Below are 23,015 nucleotides of genomic sequence, written 5' to 3'. Positions count from 1 at the left end.
TGTTTCTTAAACCAATAAGAGTGCAATTTCGATTTACCACCATATATAAACCAGGTAAGAATAGCATATATTGATAAGTGTTTTTTTAATTGGCTACTTTTTCTAAGATTGTTTTTGTGTTCATTTTGAAGGTAAATCTTCAAACTGTCTGCCTTTCGCACATCCTCTGCTTAGCTTGACCTAGCTGCAGGTACCCGGTACCTGCTAGACTATTAAAATAGGTAGAGTGTACAAATCCCAATATACCCCATCTTGTGTTTTAAGAATTAAATTAGAACAATAAACACATTTTTCTAATTTGCATCCCACGTTATTTTAGTCAAATATATGAAAAACCCTACAGGTTATCATGTTTGACAGCACCGTGTTGCTATAATAACCTCAACGCCAATCAGATGTTTTCTTTTTTTTTTTTTTTTTTTTTGTAGTTTTCCTCTGCACATGAAGGTAGTTTCACTATGGTGCGTTAAGGAGCATCACGTAAAAATGAGCTTCATAAAGCAACTACTTTCATCACGTGACGCAATAATTATCTCAAAATGCTAATTACGGGGTTATTTTAATAAAAAAAGAAAACAAAAGATAAAAGTGCTTTTTAGTTCTACTTTAGACTGAATATTATACATGACTGATTTCCCTGAACCTGCATAATTAGAAGCCAATTTATGACAGAAAAACAAACTGTATCTTTTCCCTAGAAACCAAATAATCAACACTGCCCTCACGTGGTGAGATGTGGTAACAGTCCCGAAAGAATGTCAATATATTCTAATAGATGTACAAAAAGGGAGACTATACACTTTGTAATATTTGTATTTAAATCAAACACATCTTAAATATATTATAGATCCAAGTACGCATACATGTCAGAAAACATTAAAGGTACATGGTACCAAGACTTTTTCTGGTTCCTTTCCACATTTAGGTAAGGCTCAAAGGAAATAAAAAAAGTAAAATTAACTGAGCACTCTTTCCAGCAGTCCGTTCTTCACTGAGCTAGGTTTTCAGTGATGTAATTAAAAAACTAAGACCACTATTAAAAAAACAAACATTAATATATGGGCTAAACCAGAATATCCATTTATATTTATATATGTATAGAACCTTTAGGGCATGGAGTTTGCATTTCTGACATCGCCAGAGCACTTTAGGTTCAATAGCGAGTACTTTTGAAGGTGCCTTAATATTAATGAAGAGGGTCAGCCAGTCCGAGCATGGGTATTTCACTGCCAAAATGTTCCACAATACATAACGGCAATGTAGGACGACTAACAGAGACGAGATGACAGAATCATTACACTCGTTAAACTGAGTGAAAAGATCGCAAAACCTGTACAACGCTTTTAATTGATACGCTCTTGGAGACCGACCCTCACGATGGAGGTCCATGTAAAAACAAGGAATGCCTAGAAAAGGTGTGAGGACGTGTGCCATGAAGGAGTGGGGCTTAGTTCAGTTTTTGTCACGTCCTCCACCTGTCTGCTGTACGACAGACAAAGCAGTAATAGTTCCGACACGCTGCTGCTACTTCTGTGTGTCGATGTTAATCAGAAACACGCAGATCGACTCCGTCCACACGAGCGTTTCCTTGCTGATTGATGCTGCTTCACTCGTGGTGGAAAACATCTTCAGTGTTACGGAACTGGAAGATTGAACAATGATGTACTTCAAGTTTTCTACTGGTCCATGAGTGAACAATCACTCACCTAAGCACACATTCTCTCACACTCACTCACTCACTCACTCACTCACTCACTCACTCACACAATGATGGGGAGATGATAAAACGATGTGTTCCGTCTAAGAGTAATGCATTTCATTGCAGTGTGAAGTCTTTCCGCAGTTCATCACTCGCTAAGCCTGTGTCTGCAGGGAGCGCCTGTCCTTTGGTTCCTTGGAGGGGTCATAACTACGAGAAAGAAAAAAAAGAAAACCCTCAGGAGAAGATCAGCCATAATCCCACCCATCACAGCCGAGATTTTTCACCTTGGTGGATTTACCGGGGCTGTCGTGGTTTGACTGGTGGACAACATCGTTGACGATCATCTTGGCGATCTGCCACGCCATCTCTTCCTGGGCCTTGATCATCAGAGCCACAGCAGAGATTTCACTATTTAAATTCTTTAATCACCACAATCTTCACAAAACAGTGTGAGATTATACATCTCACAATGGTCATTTACGTAGTTTATTAATAACATTCAATATTACCTCATCGGAGTTGCCTTGGACCCATTTCTTCATTGCTTGAGAAAACATGGAACCTTAAACAGGAGAAAACATAAACATCAAGCATCGATAAAATGAAAATATTTCATAATATATTTAGAATTTGGTCTTTTTCACTCCTAGTCACTATGATCCCACTCAGCCCTCGCTCCAACATGCATCCTGAGTGATCCGATCACTAAACGACACGCTTGCTTCCCCAACAGGGAAGGATCTCAGAATTTAGGAGCAGCAATTTTTAAAAGAAGAGTTCTTAAATATTTCAGAAGTTGCTAGATGACGTTTATATTCATTGCTGCAGAGAGGACAGACTTGTCATTGCAAGGACAAAACTGTACAGATAAGGACGGCAGAAATCAGAAGAAGAAGAAAAAAAGAAGAGTATACCTTTGGATTTCTTCACATCTGGTTCTGGCTCAGCCTCCCTGATGAACTGACCCAACTCATTCACCTTCCCAAAAGTCATTTTTCTGTGAAAACGGAGCAATGAACAATGATGAAGAGAGAACAAAGGAGCGAGCGTTTTCTGTGGCTGCAGAGTAGAAACACTAAAACTCACCCGGCGTATGGCCGTTGGTACAAATTCTCGGGGTCTAAACTGGCGACGTCCACCGTGATCGCCTCGTCAAAGTTTTTCAGAATCTTGATCAAAGCTTTTTTGGCACCTTGCTGCAACAAAGATACAACAAACCAAATGTTCAGCAGCCTTCTGGGTAACATAGTTTCTTTCTAATGGATACAGCTAAACGAGAGGAGGGATCACAACCTCAGAACGTCAGCAGGACGGGTCTAAATGTCAGCAGACAGAGAACATCCCCACGGGCAACGGAGGAGCTCACCTGGGTCTGAGAGGCCTCGCTGGCATTTGAACTGGAGCGGTCGTTTTCCCCCGGCCCGCCTTGACCTTGAGAACTGATGTTCACAAAGTCATCCGCCCGCACTGAATTAATGAGGTCACTCAGGTATTTGTAATAAAGGTTGTTAGACAGAAAGCCGGGCAAGTACACCTGGACAAGAGAGATTTGTCAGTGAGACACAACTGTCCAAAGGAATCATCACTTCAGAAAAGGCTAAATAAACATAAATAAGTAGAAAACAACCTAAAATCTGCTTCCTGAATCCACGTGGAGTACATTAACGTGGTTTAATGGAGAGATGGTGGTTTTTAATGAATTCTACACACAAACACATTTACAAATGTCTGAATCTGACCTTCTCCATGGTGGTCCAGGCCTGTCTGAGCGGAGTGGTGAAACAGTCAGGGAGAGGCCCTCCCTCTCGACAGATGTTGGACTCGATCTCCATCCGGACAGAGTCGCCAAAGCCCAGAGGGTTCGTGGCCTGGAGTGAGAAATACCTACGAACAAACGGCAAGGATGACCAACCGAGCTCAGATATAGATCAACATAGATCGTTGATTCTGCAGGAAATGCATTTTAACTTCACTAAATGAGCAATAAATCACGCCACGATCACAGGTTTAAGTTGTTTACTTCCACTTAAACACATGTAGGTACACCGAGAAGCCAGACAGCCAAAACCCACCCAGATGTTTTATGCAAAACCACATAGTGAATAAAAGCAAAAACAAACACCAAAAATCTAATTGTTGCAGAAATTTAAAGGCACAATAAATTACTTTGTCATATTTTTTAATCAAGAATAGTCTCTTTACCCACTCCGCTTCTTGTGAGCTGAATACTGTACTTGCAACTAGACCCTCCCAAGACTGGTGATCTGAAGTCTCACAAAGGCACTTATGTCATGAGAAGCAGTACCGCTTCATAGTAATCCATATTTACACCTCTGGACGGACAAGCTAGAGGTGGTCGGTGTTTATTGTATCGTGTTGACTGCGGTGGAGGCTCAGAATAAACAAAGAAAACCTTCATCTGATGAAGCAGAAAAGACAAAAAGAACATTTATTTATTTATTTTGACTGATATTTTATGAGGATGAAAACCGCTTGAGATGAGCCATCACGTTTTCGAGTGGGTCCTCTTTCTTTACAATCAATAAAAAAGAAAGATAACAGAGTCAATGTACAAACAACAAATCTAGAATGTTAAAACAAACACAAATTTCATAAATAAACGAAATAAAATTAAACAAAATAAAAAAATTATAGTGAAATAAAAAATATATAAATAAAGCCTGCATGGTGTAAGCCAGGCATATATATATATATATTTATGCGACAAATTCGAACTATTTAGTAGATTACGTTCGGCTAGAGTAGAATTATCAAGCCAATTAAATTGAAATCCCCTAGTAAAATAATTTCACTAGAGTCCCACAATGACTGAAATAATTCTATTAAGTTTTTTATTGCTTCATTTTTGGGAGAGGAGGGAGGGAGGGCAATAAATGTTACCCACAATAAGGTGTTTATGTCCATTAAAAGACATTTTTGTGAAAATAGCTTCAAAGTGCAAGGGAGTAACTGACGGAACAATAATCTGAGATGCCAGACAGGAGGAGACGTAAGTTAGCCCCTCTGTCCGCTCGGTATAGACCAAAATTATCAACATAAATGTCATTGTCAGAAATATTTTCATTTAGCCAGGTCTCTGAAAGTAATAATAAGCTTCTTATATTCAAATTAATAGTATGTACACCTTTACCCATAATAAAATACCAAAAGAGTAAAGAAATGTAAGCATCCAAGTATACCAACGTAACCATCATGTCAGGCAAATATACACCACATATGCAAAAAGAAAGGGAAAAAAAGAGTTAAACAAACAGAAAAAAATAAGAAAAATAATTGTATAACAGGTAGTCATTGTACCTTGTAACCAAAGTCTTAGGTATAAGTGCTCAACCCACACCCTGTTCATTTTGAAGCCACAATCAATAATCCAACTTAGAATATTACTTAGCATGGTGGCTGGATCTAATCAAAAAGACAAAATATAGAATAAAAGGTTAAGAGACCGTCTCACGTTAGTCCACAGGCGAAAAAGCAAAACAGGTTAGTAACTTCATACTGGATCCTAGAGCTAGTTGATGGTGTTCATGGATGATGGATAAATCCCAAAAAGCTAGTCCATACTAGTCCGTGGGTCCAGACATGCCAGAATACAGGGTATTCAGGTACCTTTCTGCCTCACATGAGTCTGCAAACACACGCTGATCCGATCCGCTAATCCATTCAATGTTAGCTGGATAAAGTAAAAAGGCTTGTAGCCCTAAGATGCGAGCGCGGTTCAGTACCAGGAAGCAGCGGCATCAGCGGCAAGCAGTGTCATCACTATAGTCACTATAGTCTGCAGCGAAGCGAACAGTTATCCCAGCCACCGTCACCTGAGACTTTCTGGACAGATTCAGGATCCGATCTCTGTCCTCTGAATGAAGAAAGCAGGCCATCATGGTTCGAGGAGAAGCCAAGCCGCCAGAAGTACCAACTCTGTGCGCTCGCACTATATCAGGAGGGGATGCCGCAAGGTCAGGAAACCACACCACAATATTGGTCTTCAGGTGATCAATCTCCATTCCTTCTTTTAAGTTGATAATACGGATGTTGTTTCTTCTATGTTCCTCCAGGGTAGAAAGCTTCCTTCGGATTTTCAACGAATCCGCATATGAGTTGAGGTTGCATCCTCCACACGATTCACCCACGCTTGAGGTGAAGATGTGACTTGCTTCTGTGATTCCAGCTCTTTAGTGTGCTTATGAATTGTAGATCTTACAGAATCAAGTTGCGAATCAAGACGATCAAATCGCTCATTAGTGCGCTTTTACGCTTCGGAAAGTAACTTTTGAAGGGTAGCCTCCAGTGATGCCATGCTCAGTTCATTCGCTGACGTGTCAGTGTCTTCCTCACTGCCTTTCGGTTGATCCTTTGTTTGCAGTCTTTTTGGAAGCACATTCTGAATTCTTTGAGCTCAATAAAGCAACTTAGAGCTCAACCGTTTTAACAAGTGAACTTAAATTAAGCTCAAGAAAGTTTAGGTCATCAAACCAATAATTTTGTAGGTTTACGTAGGTTTAACAGTGGAGTGTGTCTTTTGATGGATTCAAATTGGATGCAGATCTCAAAAATATTCTATTGTCCTTGAGTAACGTTAATATAGGGTACAGTGAAAGGGTGGGGGGGTCGGTTTGTTGTTATGATAGCAATTTAAAATGGACACTAGGGGGTGTTAAAGCAAACTAAAACCATCTATTGTCCTTTTGAAGGTGTGATTTAGTGAAAAAACTGACTAAAATCGGTCACTCTGAGTTTTTTATGCAGGCTGAACATGAAAATAGTCTCCTACACCTATCTCCTGCTTTAGCTTCTAATAGAAAATAGATGGTGAAACTCTAGGATTTGAAATTCCTGACAGATCTACATCACACTGTCACTGAACATTCAAGTACTCACCCATCTTGGCTCATGACAGGGAAGGCTGTTGTTGTTTTAGCGTACAGGAAAGAGAGGAGAACATCTCGACTAGCAGAAGCTAACCATTAGCATTAGCAACTCCACCACATGGCAGAACTCCTCCAGGCTTGTGTTATTTGTGGAGATAAAACATCAACGTTGCAGAGCAATTTGTCAGTGAGTCGCATTGCTGTTAGCCAATCAGAGGAGAGATGTCCAAATATCAGGAAATAAAGACTCCAAATCCTGCCATCTGATGCCAATTTCTCTTCCAGCTGACTTCTAATTCCTGGAACAGGTGCAACTGAGCCCCCCCAGAAAGACTTACAAGACATTCATTCCTACTAGAGACAGCAGATTTAACGAGTGAACCACATGCAGTTAAAGTAGAATCAAACTGAAACTGAAACATGGGAGAAGCCACCCCGATTCTCTGCTAATACAAGAACAAACGTGAGCATGTTTTACACAATTAAGTTTGCAAACAGCAAATAAAGGACTCACTTGTCGTAGAGAATCATGGCATCGTTCTGAGCCTCCTGGCCATCATACTGGCCCTTTTTAGCTGCTAGCTGGTTCTGAAAGTTGTCTGCTGCCAACCAGAACTGCAGGACATTCATTGCTTCTTCCTTTTCCATGTACTACAAAAGAAAACAGCAACGTCGCTTGCATTTAAGAAAAAATGGCTTGCTCTGTGTGTGAGAAAGGGCTTTTAGTTCTTCGGAGGACAAGAGTCAACAGATGAAACACTCAAATCGAGCTAACTCACCTCTGAGAAGTAGAAGAGCGCTGACTCACAGAACAAGATGTCAGCCAGGAACACAGAACCACTAGTCAACACTTCAATCTGATATTTACAGAAATGGTGGCTCCGCAGGAACTCACTAAAGTGCCTGAGAATCAGAGGGCATGGGAGACAAGAGCAGCTGTTAGTGATGGAGGGCTGAAGCTCACAGAACAAACCAACACAAACAAACTCACTGTTGATCCAGGATGGCGAAGGCAACAGACTGCGCGATGACAAAACAGTTTGGGTCCACCATGCCGTCTTCACCGCATATCTTAGCTAAACGGAGATGATGATGATTTAGGACTCAGTGTTTAAAGCTTTAACCAGATGAGAGCTTAAAGCAACTCATCCTCCATGTCTCACCGATTATGTCGTTTCTGGTCTGCTCGGTGATGGGGATGGGCTTCACAGCATCTGGAGAGATGTACCTGGTGAAGATCGTAACAGCATCCTTTTCTATATCTGTGGGATACAACCGAATGGCAGATTCACGTTATCCCTCTGAGCTTAGAAAACACGAAGAGACACCTGAGAATCAAGCCTCACTTTTCATGAGCTGATCAGAGAGGTCTCTCAGAGAGCTGTTCAGCTGGCCCTTGGAGGGCGTCCCTGTCCTGGAAGGCGCCTTCCTGATGGGCGTCTGTGTTCGGGCGGTGTTGGGCCTCAGCTCCGCCTCTGAGCAGGATGAGCCCCCTCGATCTGACAGCAAAGACGAACCTTCAGTGCTGTTGTGCTGGACGATGTTATTGGGCGTGTTTTGGGTGAGCTCAGGGCCATCTGGAGAGCTTGCCACTGGCTCAGCCAGCGAGCTGTGTTTGACGGAGTTCAGGCTCTGCGCTCGCACGCGTGACCAGCTAGTGGAGCGGAAGCTCTCCGCCTCGAGCCAGAACCGGACGAGGTGACCGGCGCCCTGGTTCTCCATGAAATGCATGTAGTGGGGCATTGCCATGTTGTCTCGAAGAACCTGGTCCACCGTTTTGGACAGTCGAGAGTGAGTCTCCTGGGGCTGATAGTTCACACTGGAATGACCTGAAACGGACAAAAACACTCACCTACACATCACGTTTAAAAGGAAACTATGCAGTTTGGGCTTGCTTTTAGCACCCCCTAGAGTCCAATTACACTCATTGTCAAAAAACTGAAAGGGAAACTTATCTCCTCGCTGTGTGTTTGTCTTTTTTAACACCTTCATCTAACAGCTGAAATGTCTCCCCAGCCTTCATTAGCGTCTACAGGAGTGATTCATCACTAAATCAAACAAATCAGCTATGTTCATGATCTAAAACATGCAGGAAACATGCTGAAAGCAGACTGCAATGTCAGGCATGTCAGCTCCTCTTTAATGAAGCTAGCAGGAACCAGCCCACTACTCGGAAGTTGCAAGTGCAGTATTCTGGCCACAGGGGGTGGTGGGGGTCTGAGTGACATTTCATTAACCCTGTAAAGGGTCATTTTAGCACATACGCGTACAAGAAAATGATTTAAAAAATATGAAAAAGTAAAAAAGTATCCCTTTATACAGCATCTGGCTCACATTAGGCCCTGAAGTGGTCCAATGATTCAATCCACCACTCCTTCCTTGTTCTGATTAAACACCAACTAGGAAACAAGAGAAGCCCTGTGAGCAGATGTTGACAGGCTTGCAGCGCAGGTTTGGCCACTTTCATCATTCTCAGGACAGCTAGCTTGTATGGTTCCCAGACAACGACATCCAGTCAGATATGCTCTATAATTAGAGCATAACCGACTAGAAAACCCAGAGGAGAGATTCTGCCACCACGTGACCAGGTTTAAGTTTAACACAGACATGTTCCTGCTGCCGGTTGGATTAAAGAGGAATGTGGGAAGTTACACCAAACTGTGGGATGTTTGTGGCTTTGTTGATGTAAAAGTTACACCCTACAGCATCACACAGTGGGTTAAGCTCCAAGCTTCTTACTTAAGACGTTTGCTTTTATGTGTCAGTTTTCACACAAAGGTTTTAGATTTTATCTTTAAAGGTGCATTATGTAAGAATACAGTGAGAATTTTACAGTGAGAAAACCCCAAAAGAGTCTAATGTTTCAGTGATTTTGGAAGGAAGGTTATACTGAAACATATTTCATATCCAGCAGGCTGCAGTTATTATCAGTTTTCCTCCTTTCAAAACCAAAGGAGGGAGGGACAAAACTACTGTTTACCATCAGTGAGTGTGGGGTTGCCACTAATACTGCAGCGTCGACAACTGTAATTTGACGAAGGCCGACAAAAAGCTCAAGAGTTGTTTAAAGTGGTTGCAGTAACCAAATTTTACCACAGGATGCCACTTTGACTTGATTTCTACATAATGCACCTTTAATCTGTTGTTTTTCCAATCATAACATGCTAAATTCTTCTGTATGGCAGATTTTTTTTACCCAAAAATTGACCATTTAAGTCTCAAAAACGCAATTCTAGGTTGAAAGATAAGTGAGGGGTGTCAGGAAAAGGAAACGTTAATGGACTTTGTTACAAATTCACATCCATAATTACAGACACAACTGGGTTTGAGATGTTACTTCACCGACTCAGGCGTTCAGCTCTAGTCTGAACTTGTGTTCACATTTATAAATATTTTGGTTTCATGCATCATTCAATGCTTTTCTGCTTTAAAGGGGCATTATGGAAGTTTGACAGCCAAAACATGTATAGAAATAATAAATTTCTTCTTCATACATTCTCCTGCAATGCCCTGGTCCTGTGGAATGAGCCCTGGCATTTTTACTGTGATTGCCTGTTTTTCTGTAAAATCACAGAAAAAGAGAGTTGCTCAGGTCGAGCAAGCTGCTTCATGCACGTTCACGCTCAGGCATAGCCTGTAGCATTTGCTATCCGTAGCTTTAGCAGCAGAGTGAGGTAGTGCCAACTCAGCGACTTTGTCGCTGTTCCTAACGCCTAGTGACAAAGCTAGCTACATTTCTGAGGACCCTTAGCTACTTTCTTCTAGATATTTCCTGCATCGTTTGATTTTGAACAATTCAGATTCCGATTCCAATTCCTAGTTTCGATTCCAGTTCCTATCGATTCCCGATTCAGATTCTTTCAAGACATGACATGTTTTACATGAACCAGCTAACCACAGGTCCTACTTGATGAAATAATCTTATCTTCAACATGAATTTTAATTCTATGAACAACTACATCACCTTCATTTAGACAGAAACATGTTTTGGAGAAAAAAAGAAAAAGACTTGCAGCACAACCAGAGTGTTTGTTTCTGACCACAACTAAAGTCTGGAAGAAGCCTCTGGGATGAGAGGCTGAATGTCTCCAACATATCCAGAAACGTCCAGCTGTTTTCAGCTAAAACTCTCAGGATGATCATGTCCAGGATGACTGAGAACTACACCTCCATGCTGCAGCAGCATTCAGTCAGAACAGAAAGTGAAACTTAAATGTAGCTGCTGTCAGTAACAATCTAACAGATTTTAAACATTATTCATTGTTCAGCCTTCTGACGCTCACGCTCACTCACTCACACACACACACACACACACACACACACACACACACACACACACACACACACACACACACGAGTGTTGGTGAGCAGCTGCGTCAGCCTGCTGACGCTCCGTGTGTGTTTTTATTTCTGCAGCGAGACAAACTCACCTCACACCGTCCAGAGTTTGTTCTTTAAAGCTTCTATTAAATCCACCGTGTTGATGTATTTTAACAAGTTTCCTCTACGCTGCAGGAGTTAAAGTTTACATCATGCAGTAAAAGTTCGGCGGACGCGTTTGTTTATATTTGGCCGCTACGCGCCGGGTTGGGGGAGGGGGGACTCGTGCTGCACACAGACAGCTGGTGTGATCAGCTCTGAAAAGCGTTGATCACAATTTGCAGATCACATTTATTTTTCCACGGAGATCGGCCGCGGATTCCTCTTCTGGTCGGCATTCTAGGAATCGAAATAAAAAACTTTGAACGATTCCGGGAAAAACTAACAGTTGGTCCCGGTTTCAATCGATGCTCGATGCCCAACCCTACAGAAGGGATTCAATTTTTGAGGGTTTTCATGTTTGTGATAACAGCACGTGATCAGCGATGAGTTAATTTGTCAGATCCTGTAATAGATTTCAGAATGGCATGACTATGATAACATGAATGTTGTGTTTGTTACAGATAATAAACCCAAACTGAACTCATCACCTGCTCTGAAGCATTTCTACCTCCGTCACCGTGGTGATCTCAAACAAAGCCTAAGCGCAACACAGTTGGCTCAGCAGGAAATATTGTTTTTCATTAAAAAATAAATTAGTGTGTAGATTGTGATGAACACTGGGGTAAACAATACTTAAATGTTGTTATCATTTAAGACCAAACGTAAACACACACGTCTCCATACCAAGGTCTCCAAAGTGCGCAGCCTCCATGTGGCTCGGCTGTTTCTTGAGGATGGCGGTGCGGCCGCGGGCGAACGAATCCATGTTGGCAGAAATAGCATTAATGGCCACATGGCTCGGCCCGGCGACTTCCTGGATGGCATTGCTGTTCCGAAGTCCAAGTGATGGAGAGACAGAGTTAACTGCAGCTGGGGCTGTGAGTGGATAAAAGAAGGGAGGGACAAAATCATAAAGGAGAAGAAAGACTGACATCATCTGAGTGACCTGGATGTCAGATTTCAGTGTGATGTGGATGAAAAGCTCTTTTTAGTGAGTGTTCAGAGAGCTCAGTGTTCAGAGGCCTCGGGCTGGGGAGGCAGCAAGAGAAAACAGATGCTCAGTGTTCCACTGAGAACCGACTCTTTAGTCCTTGTGACATTATAATCAGCAGGGATTCAATGTAATCAGTTAAGCCAGCAGTGGTTAGAATCTTATCTGTGGATGTTTAAAAAACAGCTCGTATTCCTGTTAGATGCTAGAATGTTTTTATTGTCTAGAGAAGAATCCCCAATAGAGTCAGTGAACCCAGATCAACAGCCATCCACCACCATGCTTACAGCTGGAATTAGGAGCTATTAGAAAGGTTGGCAGCTGTCCTGAAGGTTTCAAATCAAACTACCTCTCACACTTTTGCAGGATTCTTTTTTATTTATTCATGATTTGGAAAGCCTCCAACCCCCAAAAAGCATCAAAATGCTCTAGAAAAACACTTTTTGATTTAGCATCAAAATGAAAAACTTTGAACCCCACAGGGGCGAAGATTAACTCACCTTTATTGACTTTAGCATCTGTTACTTTCTCTGGTTCTTTGCTTTTGGCTGTGGAGAGCAGTACAAAGGCAGGGGTGTAAGTGAAGGAGCGTAACATTGTACAATCATAATAAAGGGTGAGATCAAAGGGCCAAAAGGTGTATGAAGGGTTGGTGTAGCAGCGCTAGCAGGATGGGAAAACAATATCCAGTTACATGCTGACATATACGAGATGTGATATACTAGATCCTGCAGACTCGCTTCCCTGCTGCTGATGAGTTTAATATGGAAATTATGGAAATTGGGGAATAATGTCTTTACATTTTCTCACAGCACAGCAAGCTGTGCAGATTTTACAAAAAATGTCAGCATTCAATCATTTGTTTGGTCTGCCAGCCAGCTGTTTTGTCTTCAGCTCACAGCAGCTGGCTGAAAGCAGCTTTAACATGAAACCTTCAGATTCACTAAAATAAAAATCTTAGGAATCAGTGCAGTTTTACATTTATATCTTCGGATTGAGCTGCGTGGTTTTTATAAATAATCAAATTCAAACAATGAGCTAACAGATTAGTTCTCCAAAGCTGAACAAATGGTACAGAGGATGCACCATCTAGGGTGCATTTGCAGGAGCTCTTTGTGATTCAGGATGCACCTGGAAATGATGTAAAATATGTTGCAAAATGCGGTTCTCCCAAATGGATTTTTAACCAATCTGGGAGTTTGCTTTTAAATAAAAACTGTAACCAAACTTCTGCATCAAAAAACAAAGTATAATAACTTCTTTAAATATTTCAATGCTCATGTGTAGAAACACCCGCTTCCCTGTTCGGGACGTTCTCTAACATTTCCCTCTTTTGAAAATCAGCCGAGTCAGTTACTTCCACTGAAACAACCAATAAGGAAAACCACTGATCGCACAATTTAGGATGGGAAGTAGCTCAAACTGCTGAAATGTCTCTGTTGGTTTCCTGAAATGACAACACACACACACACACACACACACACACACACACACACACACACACACACTTTGTGTAATGTGTTGCACAATCACTGCTAGTGTCTTACTAGTTCAGCTGTGATTAAACAATACCAACGATATGACTAATGTCTTCTAATCCTGTTTGTCTACAATAAATCACAAATTTGTTAAAATGATTCACGTATGAAAGTTGATTCGGGATTCTGTGTCTACCATAATGTGTGTAGATATGACACCAGTTAAGGGGGGACTATTTAAACCCATTAGCTACAGCTATAGATAAAAATACGACTGGCTCTGTAATTTTTGACACGTCATTTTTGTTTTTAAATTAGAAGATTTTTCTTATCAGAAATATTTTCTTTCATGGGTCAGATTCAACATGTATTACGGTAATGTTTGGAACTTAAGTTAGCAAGCATTTCGTTCGCATTTTCTGGACACTTTATTGAAACACAGCTAGCAAAACGCGCTTCGTAAATGCTAAGAAAACAATTTAAAAGTCTACATGAACTATTTAACTACTGAAGGCTGAATGAGACAGATTAACTGCCACCCTGCCCAACTAACAACGGTTTAACAGAGGCCGGGGAACAGAGAGGCCACCGCTAAGCTAGCTGTGTATTAGCAGCAGGTAAACCTCACACACCGCTCTGCTTTGACCTCATTTACAGTCTTAATCTCAACTACATCACTGTCATCCGATCGTGGACCCCTTGGTTCTCAGCCGGACTCTTCACTGACGCTGCAAGCCCGCAGTGGGAGCTTCTTCCTCACCTTTCCTCTTAAAAAACGACATGACGGGTTTCACGCTCCGGACGTTTCCTCTGCTCGCTATCACCGTCCCGTGGGTTCACGGCTCCCTTCATTCAAATGCATCGGCGTGGCTCTCTCCTGGAGCGGAACTCGGTTATACTTGCAGCCCCTGGCCAGTGCTGTCAAATCCAAATTTTCTCCAGATCCAAACCTAGCTCGGTGGCCATGTTGTCAATAAACGACTCACTTCCGGGCTGCAGCATTGTGGGAAATGTTGTGTTTGCAGCTCTGATCAGAAGATGGCCCCATTCACCATCCAGCAGCTACTTATTAATTTATTCGTTTAAATTGCTAATATCTAGATATTTTGTTAACAAAAATACGTGATTATTTTTTAATTTTATCACTTTACAACATAAATGCCAGCTGTGAACAAGAAAGCTGAACAAATAGTAATCACACCAAACTTTCCTCCTTCCTGCAAGAAAATGTTTGCTTACATCCTGCATAAACAGTGCATCTTTGTTTCGGCAAAGCTACATATTTAAGTACAAGTGAATGTCATCGGTGCAAATCAAGGCTCTGAATGTATCATTTTCATAGAGAAATACATTTGAATGTCAAACAAAACCCAATTATACCGTGAAATATTATTTGTTTTATAGATAAACATTCTGCCCTGCGATGGACTGGCTCTCTGTCCAGGGTGTACCCGGCCTGATTGCCCGTTGACCGCTGAGGATAGGCACCAGCACCCCATCCCCACCCCACGACCCTGCGTGGACAAAGCGGGTTCAGAAAATGGATGGATGGATAAACATTCAGAGCTCATACAAAATGCATGACAATAAACTGCATCTTATCAGGAATGCATGATGGTGCAGTTCATGAAATAGAAATTTTGACTGGTGAAAATTGTAAGTTTGATCATATCTGCAGCCTTTCTTTGCTGATTTAGCACATTCTCCTAATGCATTCCATTGGTTTTCTTTGGGTAATCCAGCAGCTTCCTCCCACAGAACAAAATGATGCACATTAAAAAGGCCCTAGGTGAGTGAGAGGAAATGGTAGTCTGGTTCTTTGAAGGACCCAGTTAAGCACCGTCTCTGTCACCAGCCCTGAACTGGAACTAACTCCCTTGTTACTTTATCATTTGTACGTCCCCATCGATAAAACCTTCTGCTGAACACACAAACAAACACAATCATGGTGATTTTTTTTTTACTTCAAATAATAAAATCAAGCAAAATTTGACAAAATAATATTTGAACTTGCAAAATCAAACCAAGGAATATGTGAATTTGCCAAAGACAACACCTGGAAAAGATGATCTAAAGTGTGTTTTTATTATTTTAGTCAGAAAAATATCACATTTGTTTACATGAAAGGGTCAGGATTTAAATCTGTACTGGAACCAGCCACTAGAGGGCGTTTGTTTTAACGCTACCAACACATTTTTAAAAATGTTCTTAGTCTCGCCCAACTGTGTGTGTCTGTTTGGGTCTGTCGATGCGATAAACGAACTCTGCGGGCATGAAGTAGCCCAGGTACTCCACGCTGTCGGGTGTAGTATCGATGTAGTAGTGACCACCTTCTCCGTGGTGGCTGAAGAGGTGAGTGTGCTCCACTCGTAGGTCCAAACCCTTAACACAAAGCAGTCAAATGTAAATAAAGTTATACAAAAAACTGTAACCAGGTATATTTTAATTTATCTAGCCGGATACCAGGTTGTTTTACTCACAGGGTCTCTGGACACGAGCACAGACTGGCAGATGAGTGGAGCGCTGACCTCAAAGTGCTTGAGCCAGTTGTTGACGTCATCGTTGGTGTTGAGGGGGCAAACGGAGAACTCTCTAGGCTTTTGATGATCCAGAACAGAAATAAAATTAACAAACAGTGTAAGTTATTGTCAGCATTGGTCAGTAATGTGTCCCGTTCTGTTTTTACCATAATGTGGATTTTAGCCTTCCCTTTCTGGATGATAAAGGTGCCGCCAAGAGCAAGGCTTTTATCAGGATAGTGAGCTTCCAGAGTCCGTCTCAGGGCTGTTACCAGGCTGTCACTTCCTGTTCTCTTTTTAGCTCGCACCTCTATGACCTGGAGAAATGTGCACACACACACACAGGAACCGCTCTGCTTGTTCAGCAGCTGACTTTTTCTAAAAATGTGCGAACACGTGTGATGGGGCTAAAGTTCAGGTTAATTTAAAACCATGTGAAGACATGTTACCTTTCCAGGTTTCCCTTCGCAGGCATACAGGTTCCCCAACAGTCCAAAGCTGCAGTCTGAGTATTTCTCACCATATTTTTCTTGCAGACACTGACCATCAGCTGGGTTGATGGAGGAGAAGTAGCTGGCATTCACTGCTGGTCTTCCCTCTGCCTCAGTGAGAACTAGAGGCATCAGCTGTGGGTGAGAATGCTTTTCAGGTGATCCATTTATCACAAAGGTATGAAACACACCAAAAGGCACCACACAACTTAATCATATACAGTTTAAAAGCCTCCAAAATACACAAAACGTGCATTTAATCCCAATAATTTACTCTGATCAGACACAGAGAAGTTGCAAGTTTCAAGAATCTGATGCTGTCATCAAGCCTCCAGCATAAGTACAAGATGTTGTGTATATGTAAACAGTGCTGCTTATAAAGGAAATCCTTTGTAAATCATTATGTAAATTTCCACCTCTGCATTCATCCCAATAATTCTGGAGGGGGCAGCTGCAGCACCAAGGATGAATGCTCCTGGAAGCTCGAGCTCCTTTGATATCATGTTCATGTCATATTCCTGTAAGAAAAAAAAAGGATTACATTAGAAACCCTTACATTATCAGTGTGCAATAGCTGCTGCCAGTGCTTTTGTTTACCTTGTGATTTTGAACCAAAGGGATCAAATATGGAACGCCCCCAACATCAGTAATACGAGGATTTCCACAAAGACCTAGAAAATAGGAGAGGCAGCCTCAGCACCATGCTCAGCACGAATCTAATAGGGACGCATCCTGCAAATGAGTGTGATGTTTAGGTAAGTTTAATGTCAAACTGATATTGTGCAACCAGACACAGGTACCTCACAGCAAAAAAAGCATAACGGATGTGTGTCTGATGAGCTTTTACCTTCGACAGGAAACTGGAAGGGTTCCTCGGTGAGATCCGGACACTCCACAACACTCACCTGGACTTCTGCAAAATTGCTTTCTAGTCCAGCTTGCAACACTGGAACCAGCAGGAAATTATGTCTGTATGAAAAGCTCATAAACATTTTGTTTTCGAGTTAAAATCCAAATCCTTACCTCCACGCAGCTCTTCCAGAGCCGGGGCGTGCAGCTGGGTCTTTTCAGTTTTGCTTATTTCTGCCATTCTTCAGCTAAAGAGGTAAACGCGCTCCTTGTGACTTAGCTCAGGGTAAAGTCCAGCCCATCGGTCCAGCCAAAGAAGAAATAGTGACAAGAAAGTTCACCCCCCGAAAGTTTGGCTAACAGTGACTGCTTCCACTTCCACGCGAAGACTTCCGTGGTGTTAAAGTACAAAAACAGAGTGTAGCATAACAAAAAGTGTAAAATATGCTTATACGTGCTATTCATTTTATAAGGCTGCCACGCTCTAAAATGCAACGTTTTTTTTATCTGAAACCGGAAGAAGAAGCTTTGATTCGCTTGCTTCTTTTCCGTTTCTCGTCTCTTTGATGTTTGGTCAGATGATGGTGACGTTTAATCATCTTTTTCTGGTTTATTCAGTAGCATGCATGTTGCACTGCTATTCTTTTTGTGTAGTTACAAGTTTTTATTATTAATGTGTTCATTATTCGTTTAGTCCTAATGGTTTTTGTCCTAAGCGGCTACTGTAGCTTGTATAGCTAGCTGTTGCTAATGTTGCTAACACAATGTTAAAGTCGCCGCACACCAGATCCAGCTGTTTATTTAGTCTTAGAGGAAAGTTCGACCAGGTCAGGTCACGTTATGTTTTTACCCAATTTTGAGCGTTCTTCGGTTCAGAGCGGACAGGAGGGGGTAGATGATGGTCCAGGTGAAGCTAATAGGTAAGGAATGGTAAGTGCGTGATAAATGTGATCAAACAGATCCAATCTGAGATCCTGAATGTCTGTGCAGTGATTCGGGGGATAGCCTGTTCATCACGCAGAAAGACGTACCTGAAGCTGTGAGATCAGGAAGAAGAAGGCACACTAACCTCAGATCAGACTCCAAACTTCAACAACACGAAGATTTAGCAGAACTAGTACCTGACTCATCATCATCTTCTGATGAAGAGCCGGAGACAGCCCGCAAAGGGAATAAAAATTGCTACAAAGTCCCAAAGTTCAAATTCTCTTTCCTCAACGAGGACAATAAGTCAAAGCCAATAATCAATAATGTCAAGAATGCAAAATTCCAGGTAAGAAAACAAAAATGCACATCTTTATGTAATAAAACCTTGTCATGCAGAGATGTTGCACTTGCAGACGTGTGCAATGGCAAGTTTCATCATATCTGTCCGTGAGCTGTGGCGAAGTTTTGAACTTGGAGGTGATCTGGCAGCATCCCTACCAACCATTGACACGGATGGAGAGGCCCTGTCTTCAATGTCAGAGTAAGTTTATCTGTGTCCAAAAAAGTAGCAGATATTTCACTCATTCAAGGGTTTCTTTCAATCAGATCAGAGAAAATGTGTATACCTCTGCAGCTGGTCTGATAAAATTCCAAGTTTTTTGTCCTTATGGTTGAGCTTTTGCAACAAAATTAAATTGTTTAAGTCTAAAACAGTCAGAGGAGATGTTTATAAACAAGTGCAGAGAAAACTCATTTTGGCCGCTTGTATCCACGATCTCAGTCTTTTGGTCACAGCCCAAAGCTCATGATCATAGATGAGGGCTCATATTTTAGCCCTATTTCTGTTAAGCTGACTGAGCTGTAGCAGTTTTTTATTAGTAGTAATGCTGTCCGTCTTTTATTGTGTTGACTCTGAAGGTTAATCAGTTCTGGATGTTTATCCACTGATCACTGAGAGTCGCACAGACAAACCCATGAGTAATAATAACCTTTCAAAGATGTGCAATGATAATAAAGCTCTTCTGTTCTGTTACAGAGGAGGAGAGGAAACGTCGGAGGGTGAAGACATCAAAGTGGTGGTGAGCAGACCGTCGACGCGTCAGAAAAGTGCACGTCAGACGATTTTCTGAGAGGGAATACGACGCTAACCTGTGTGTCGCCTCACAGGAAAGGAAGTGTTTTGTGACATCGTTAAGGAAAACGAGATCCCAATCTTGGAACAGTTCAGACAAGAGATCCAGTGAGAACAAAATACAAAAAAAAGCCTTAAAAGACTCACAAAAAGAGGAAGCAAAAGGGACAGACAGAAGATCACAGAATATGCTCTCAAAAGAGTTTCTGTCTTCAGCTACAGAGTCCTCTGATGACGAAACTGTTGTGTCGAGGAAAAATGAGGCGAGCGCCGCAGACATCTTTGCTCAAATTGGAAGGCCGACAGAGGAGAGTCTGATTACTAATAGCAGCCGTGCTACAGCTTGTGAGCCAAGTCCAGACAAGCACATACGAAGGGACCAGGAAGTGCGCATAGCTCCAACAGAACCCAACTGTGAGGATTTCCACACAGACGGGCAAAGCAAATCAGAAAGAGCGGCGTGTGGACTTGAAAATCAGAATCCCTCCTCCATCGACATTCATAATGATACACTGTGCAGGAAATCCAGAGTGAAGAAGAGGAAGAAGAAAAAAGACAGAGAAGACGAGGAACATAATCAGAAAGAGACAGATGATCAGCATTATCTGGTGGACATCACCAAAGAAGAACATCTCAGTCAACAAGTGGGCACTCCTGTTTTAAAATGGAAGGAAAAGAAGAAGACAAAGGATGCAACTCCAGAAGAAGAAGAAGTCAGACACAGACAGTCTGAGGAAGAGGTGGAGGACGATTCTGTAGAGGACAGTAAATGGACCGTCTCTAAAAAGACGAAGAAGAAAAAAGAGAAATCTGCTGAAGATGTTGGACAGGGACAACCTGAAGAACAGATGGAGGACGATTCTGTAGAGAAATTGACCGTCTCTAAAAAGACAAAGAAGAGAAAAGAGAAATTCTCAAAGGAAGATGAAGTCGGACAAGAGCAACCTGAGGAACAGGCGGAGGACAATCATGTAGAGGAATGGACCATCTCTAAAAAGACAAAGAAGAAAAAAGAGAAATCTGCAGAAGAAGAAGTTGGACCGGGACTACTTGAGGAACAGGTGGAGGACGATTCTGTAGACGACAGTAAATGGACCATCTCTAAAAAGTCGAAGAAGAAAAAGGAGAAATCTGCAGAAGAAGAAGAAGGTGGACAAGGACAACCTGAGGAACAGGTGGAGGACAGACCTGTAGAGAAATGGACCATCTCTAAAATGACGAAGAAGAAAGAGAAATCTGCTGAAGAAGACGAGTTTGGACAGGGACAACCTGAAGAAGAGGTGAAGAACGATTCTGTAGACGACAGTAAATGTACCATCTCTAAAAAGACGAAGAAGAAAAATGAGAAATTCTCAGAGGAAGACGAATTTGGACAGGGACAACCTGAAGAACAGGTGGCGAACAATCCTGTAGAGAAATTGACCGTCTTTAAAAAGAAAAAGAAGAAAAAAGACAAATTCTCAAAGGAAGATGAAGTCGGACAAGAACAACCTGAGGAACAAGCGGTGGACAATCATGTAGAGGAATGGACCGTCTCTAAAAAGACGAAGAGAAGAAATTTTGTGGAGGGGAACATAGCTGCTGAAACCAGTGGTGTTGGGAGCACTAAGAAGAAGAAGAAGAAACACCTGGATCCAGATGTTCCTCAAACCTCACCAGGACACCACGAAGAAACAGGAAAGCATTTAGAAAATACAGAAGTGTCCCTGGAAACAACAGAATCTAGATCCACCAAAAGAAAAAAGAAGAAAGAGCCAACTTCTACCGACGACCCGCTGATTGCTGGAGATGATGATGATGATGCTGTAACCATGGAAACGGGCCTGAATTTAACTGTTACAAAGATAAGCATCTCTGCGACTGAGGACATCTCACACAAAGCTGATAACTCACAGAAAAAGAAGGAAAGGGCTGAACTGAATAAGAAGAAAATGAGAGGAAGTTCCAGCGCAGTTATTTGCGAGGAGACCATAACACCTCCAGGTGATTCTGTGTTGGTGCAGATAAAGAAAAAGAAGACCTCTTCCTTCCTCGCTGCTGACGAAGAGGAAAAAAGCAGAAAGAAACACAAGCAGCAACATGGTCCTTCCCCGTCTGCAGCTCCTCCTGATGTCGGCACCGAGGCTTTAACAGCCACATCAGCAGACGCCACGGAAGGTTACTCGGAATCAAAAGATGGAGGGAAAAGAAGAAGAGGTCTGCTGCTCCAGAGTGTGTGGAAAGAGAAGCAGAATTTAAGAAACTGGAGGATGCATCTGAAGAAAAAGAGACAGAAAAGGAACAACAGCGAGGCGATGAGCTCAACGGAAAAAGTGGAAAGTTTGGCTGATGTGGAAAATTCTCAAACTGTGGAGGCTGTGGTGAAGAAGAGGAAGAAGAAGAAGAGAAAAAAAGATGCAGAAGAGACGAGAGAAACTGGTTGAGTTGAGTCTGTTTTACCTCTTTCAGGTAAATCTGGGAAAAGACAGCTGGGTGATGTAAAAGAAAGAAGGGGAGAGAATTGTGAATTTATGAAAGAAAAGAAAACTTCTAACCAAACTTAAGGACGTAACGGATTCCTGTTTTAACGCTGCTTCATCAGAGGCGTCTCTCCAAACCTGAAACATATTTACTGACTGTTACTGTGCTGCTCCTGGCCGGCCAGGCGATGGGAGCTTCACTGTTTTTTTAAACGGCTGATCGTTTGTTCTTCATGACTATGTTAGAAGGTTTAGTACTTTCTAAAGCATAAAAATAACCAAATCTCGACTATTTTATTGTTAAGATTTTATTTATTTCAATGGGCCATTACTACTTGATCATGTTTTCAAAATAAAAGTCTCCATATAAGAGCAAGCGAACAATATATTTGTTGAAAATTTTCTATTTTTTTAAACTTTGGTTGATTTCATTCTGACAGCTGATGACCCAGATAATAACTGGATATTTACCACAAGTGTTGCAATTTTGTTTTATTTTGGTTTCCTTCTATGATAATCCAAAGTTATTTAATGTTCATGCATTTACTTCTCAAAAAAAGGCAAATCAGTAAGAATCTGAATATAAAAATGTTAGAAACTGGTCATCATCATTAATAGTCAACAGGAGCATCTAAACTCTTAATTCTAGAAATTAAATTAAAGGCCAAAAAATATCACCTTGAGGGCCGTAAATGGCCCCAGATCCTCACTGTTAGACACACCTGGGTACCCCCTTTCATTCGTGGAAATAATCTTATCCCACCTACACTTTTCTCCATCCTTCCCAACCCTGATTCAACAAGTGTTATTCTTCCAGTCCCAAATAACATTTTAGAAAAAAATAAATGTACAAGTCACCATAGTTTAAGTGTTCCACCAAACTAATCCTTCTAACATGATATTGTGGAACTGTATATTGTTAATTAAAGCTACACATCCACTTAAAATAAAGTGAAATATATCATTAAAAAATAAAATTTTCATTTTAATTCTGCAAGCAAAACACATTTATTTTGAAAAACACCGGAAATTGTGACTTACAGCCAGCTTAGAAACGAAACATCTTGGAATAAATGACAACTATTTTAGAATTGTGTGG

The 23,015-nt window shown here is 41.5% G+C and overlaps 3 protein-coding genes across 4 annotated transcripts; 1 reads left to right on the top strand and 2 right to left on the bottom strand.

The window, feature by feature from the left end:
• Positions 1-1,164: 1,164 nt before the first annotated feature.
• akap10 (A kinase (PRKA) anchor protein 10) lies at positions 1,165-14,519 on the bottom strand. 2 transcript variants are annotated; one of them, XM_015961191.3, is made up of 15 exons: positions 14,300-14,519; positions 12,562-12,609; positions 11,755-11,946; positions 7,935-8,417; positions 7,752-7,850; positions 7,580-7,664; positions 7,368-7,491; positions 7,103-7,239; positions 3,442-3,586; positions 3,069-3,236; positions 2,789-2,898; positions 2,617-2,699; positions 2,212-2,264; positions 2,001-2,079; positions 1,165-1,909 (listed from the first exon to the last, which is right to left on the bottom strand). In XM_015961191.3, the coding sequence occupies exons 1-15, from the start codon at positions 14,319-14,321 to the stop codon at positions 1,848-1,850; spliced, it is 1,890 nt and encodes a 629-aa protein (XP_015816677.3). In that variant the 5' UTR covers positions 14,322-14,519; the 3' UTR covers positions 1,165-1,847. The 2 variants fall into 2 exon arrangements, with proteins under 2 accessions (XP_015816677.3, XP_015816678.3); XM_015961192.3 differs by having other exon boundaries at positions 1,698-1,909; positions 1,987-2,079.
• Positions 14,520-15,603: 1,084 nt separating this feature from the next.
• Positions 15,604-17,766, bottom strand: c10h11orf54 (chromosome 10 C11orf54 homolog). Its single transcript, XM_015961189.3, has 8 exons — positions 17,573-17,766; positions 17,397-17,495; positions 17,147-17,220; positions 16,966-17,067; positions 16,508-16,684; positions 16,226-16,375; positions 16,020-16,136; positions 15,604-15,921 (listed from the first exon to the last, which is right to left on the bottom strand). Exons 1-8 carry the CDS (start codon positions 17,637-17,639, stop codon positions 15,748-15,750), a joined length of 960 nt encoding a protein of 319 aa, XP_015816675.3. The 5' UTR covers positions 17,640-17,766; the 3' UTR covers positions 15,604-15,747.
• A 249-nt stretch (positions 17,767-18,015) lies between these two features.
• Positions 18,016-22,302, top strand: pho (phoenix). Its single transcript, XM_015961188.3, has 5 exons — positions 18,016-18,318; positions 18,389-18,671; positions 18,739-18,866; positions 19,362-19,404; positions 19,493-22,302. The coding sequence occupies exons 1-5, from the start codon at positions 18,239-18,241 to the stop codon at positions 21,878-21,880; spliced, it is 2,922 nt and encodes a 973-aa protein (XP_015816674.3). The 5' UTR covers positions 18,016-18,238; the 3' UTR covers positions 21,881-22,302.
• The last annotated feature ends 713 nt before the right edge of the window (positions 22,303-23,015 follow it).

This window comes from Nothobranchius furzeri, chromosome 10 (assembly GCF_043380555.1).
Source record: "Nothobranchius furzeri strain GRZ-AD chromosome 10, NfurGRZ-RIMD1, whole genome shotgun sequence".
NCBI lineage: Eukaryota > Metazoa > Chordata > Actinopteri > Cyprinodontiformes > Nothobranchiidae > Nothobranchius > Nothobranchius furzeri.
Note: the sequence above shows the minus strand (reverse complement) of the source record. Positions and strands in the feature narration are given on the sequence as shown.

Bases quoted from the DNA above. Each gene is read 5' to 3' on its own strand.
- akap10 (XM_015961191.3), bottom strand. From the start codon at position 14,321: ATGTCGTTTTTTAAGAGGAAAG. The intron at 7,240-7,367 runs GTGAGTTAGCTC...TTTCTTTTGTAG, and splicing joins CGCTCTTCTACTTCTCAGAG to TACATGGAAAAGGAAGAAGC. The intron at 1,910-2,000 runs GTAAATCCACCA...TCTTTCTCGTAG, and splicing joins GTCAAACCACGACAGCCCCG to TTATGACCCCTCCAAGGAAC.
- c10h11orf54 (XM_015961189.3), bottom strand. From the start codon at position 17,639: ATGGCAGAAATAAGCAAAACTGAAAAGACCCAGCTGCACGCCCCGGCT. The intron at 17,068-17,146 runs GTAAACAAAAGC...TTTTTCTTACAG, and splicing joins CTTTGGTTCAAAATCACAAG to GAATATGACATGAACATGAT. The intron at 16,685-16,965 runs GTGGAAATTTAC...TCTCACCCACAG, and splicing joins TTATTGGGATGAATGCAGAG to CTGATGCCTCTAGTTCTCAC.
- pho (XM_015961188.3), top strand. From the start codon at position 18,239: ATGTTTTTACCCAATTTTGAGCGTTCTTCGGTTCAGAGCGGACAGGAG. The intron at 18,672-18,738 runs GTAAGAAAACAA...TTGCACTTGCAG, and splicing joins TCAAGAATGCAAAATTCCAG to ACGTGTGCAATGGCAAGTTT. The intron at 19,405-19,492 runs GTGAGCAGACCG...GTCGCCTCACAG, and splicing joins GTGAAGACATCAAAGTGGTG to GAAAGGAAGTGTTTTGTGAC.